The sequence below is a fragment of the Camelina sativa genome, chromosome 19, assembly GCF_000633955.1.
Source record: "Camelina sativa cultivar DH55 chromosome 19, Cs, whole genome shotgun sequence".
Taxonomy (NCBI): Eukaryota; Viridiplantae; Streptophyta; class Magnoliopsida; order Brassicales; family Brassicaceae; genus Camelina; species Camelina sativa.
This window is the reverse complement of record NC_025703.1, coordinates 109,123-110,501: the sequence shown is the minus strand read 5'-3', so window position 1 is coordinate 110,501 and position 1,379 is coordinate 109,123. Positions and strand designations below refer to the sequence as shown.

General features: G+C 36.1%; 1 protein-coding gene across 1 annotated transcript in view; it reads left to right on the top strand.

The window, feature by feature from the left end:
* The window catches only part of LOC104763726 (E3 ubiquitin-protein ligase RGLG1-like), a gene marked incomplete in the record, with an annotated part of 3,807 nt that continues 2,437 nt past the window's right edge, over positions 10 to 1,379 (top strand). The window contains 3 exon segments of the mRNA XM_010487085.2: positions 10 to 255; positions 642 to 878; positions 985 to 1,379. Of these exon segments, the coding sequence (XP_010485387.1) occupies positions 1,057 to 1,379 (323 nt within the window).

Genomic DNA, 1,379 nt, shown 5'->3' with positions numbered 1-1,379 from the left:
AAAAAAAAAAAAAAAAAAAAAAAAAAGGTCAGATTGCTACTTTCTGAACAAACAAAAAGAACTAATAAGGCAAAATCTGGGATTATTGAATCCGCCATCGGAAGATCCCTTCCCTTCCTTTTCTTCTGACATGCCCAACCAACAACAACAAAGAAAGAAGAATCACTTTTATCTTCTTCTCCTCACAAAACACTTGTGTTGTTGTCAGATTGCTCTTCTTCGTCGACTTCTCTGTTCTCTCTCTCACGCATAAAGGTTTGTTTTTTTTTTTAAAAAAAAAATCTTTTTAATAATCTTTAGATAGATAGTAACTAAAATCTTTCTTTTGGTTGGGTGAATGAATGAATGAATCCAGTCTACACTTTTGGTCTTCTTGTGTGTTTTCTTATTTGCGCATATTTGATTTAATATGTTCCGAATATAAATCTACTCTACTACTACTTAGTAATTAAAACGCCTCAGATTTTTCTGGGTCTTTACTTTTGTTTAATTAAAACCCACACCCTAAAGGGCTAAGTTCTCTCAATCTTGTTTTTTTTTTTTTAATGGGAAAATCTACAGTTGTTGTTGTTCTTATCTAATAGTTTCAGAAAAAAAAAGGAAAAAACAAAATCTATATTACTCTTCTTTTATAATTACAGCGTAACGGCTCAAGTCGGTGATGTAGGTAACGTGATTGAATCTTCTTCCTCTTCTTCTTCTTCTTCTCCTTCTTAAGAATTAAGACTTCAAAACTCAGAGGAGCCGCCTTATTACACCTGTTTCATTAGTATCGTGAATATTCCACCTTTATAATTGCCCCCTGCCCTCCCCCATCCCCTTAAGATTTAAGGAAACCACAAGAAAGTTTCAAGTTTTTTCTATAGCCAGCGATATAGGTATTTTGCATGTTGCATCGATTCTGTGTTCTCCCTTTGTTGTTTCCCAAGAGGATAAGTTTGATTCTAACATCCGAATCTTTTTTTTTTATTGTACATGTTGCAGGTAGGAGGTCGTCGTCTTTGATCTTTTTATTTATTTGAAAACAANAAAAAAAAAAAAAAGCAAAAGTTTTTGATGGGAGGAGGGAATTCGAAAGAAGAGTCGCCATCTCCATCTTCATCATCATGGGCTTCTCATCAAAGTTACACTCAATCTGGCCCTGGTAGCTACAACTACCCTCCTCCACCCACTTATAATTCTCCCGCTCCTTCTCCTGCTCCTGCTCCTCCTCCTGCTCCCAGTTTTGGCCATCATTTTCAGCAGCCTTATACGTATAGTCAAGAGGGGTATCCATCACAGCCTTATACGTATAGTCAAGAGGGGTATCCATCACAGCCTTATAATAATAATCCTCCTCCACAGAGTCCTGATAGGAAGAAATTTGATCGGAGGTATTC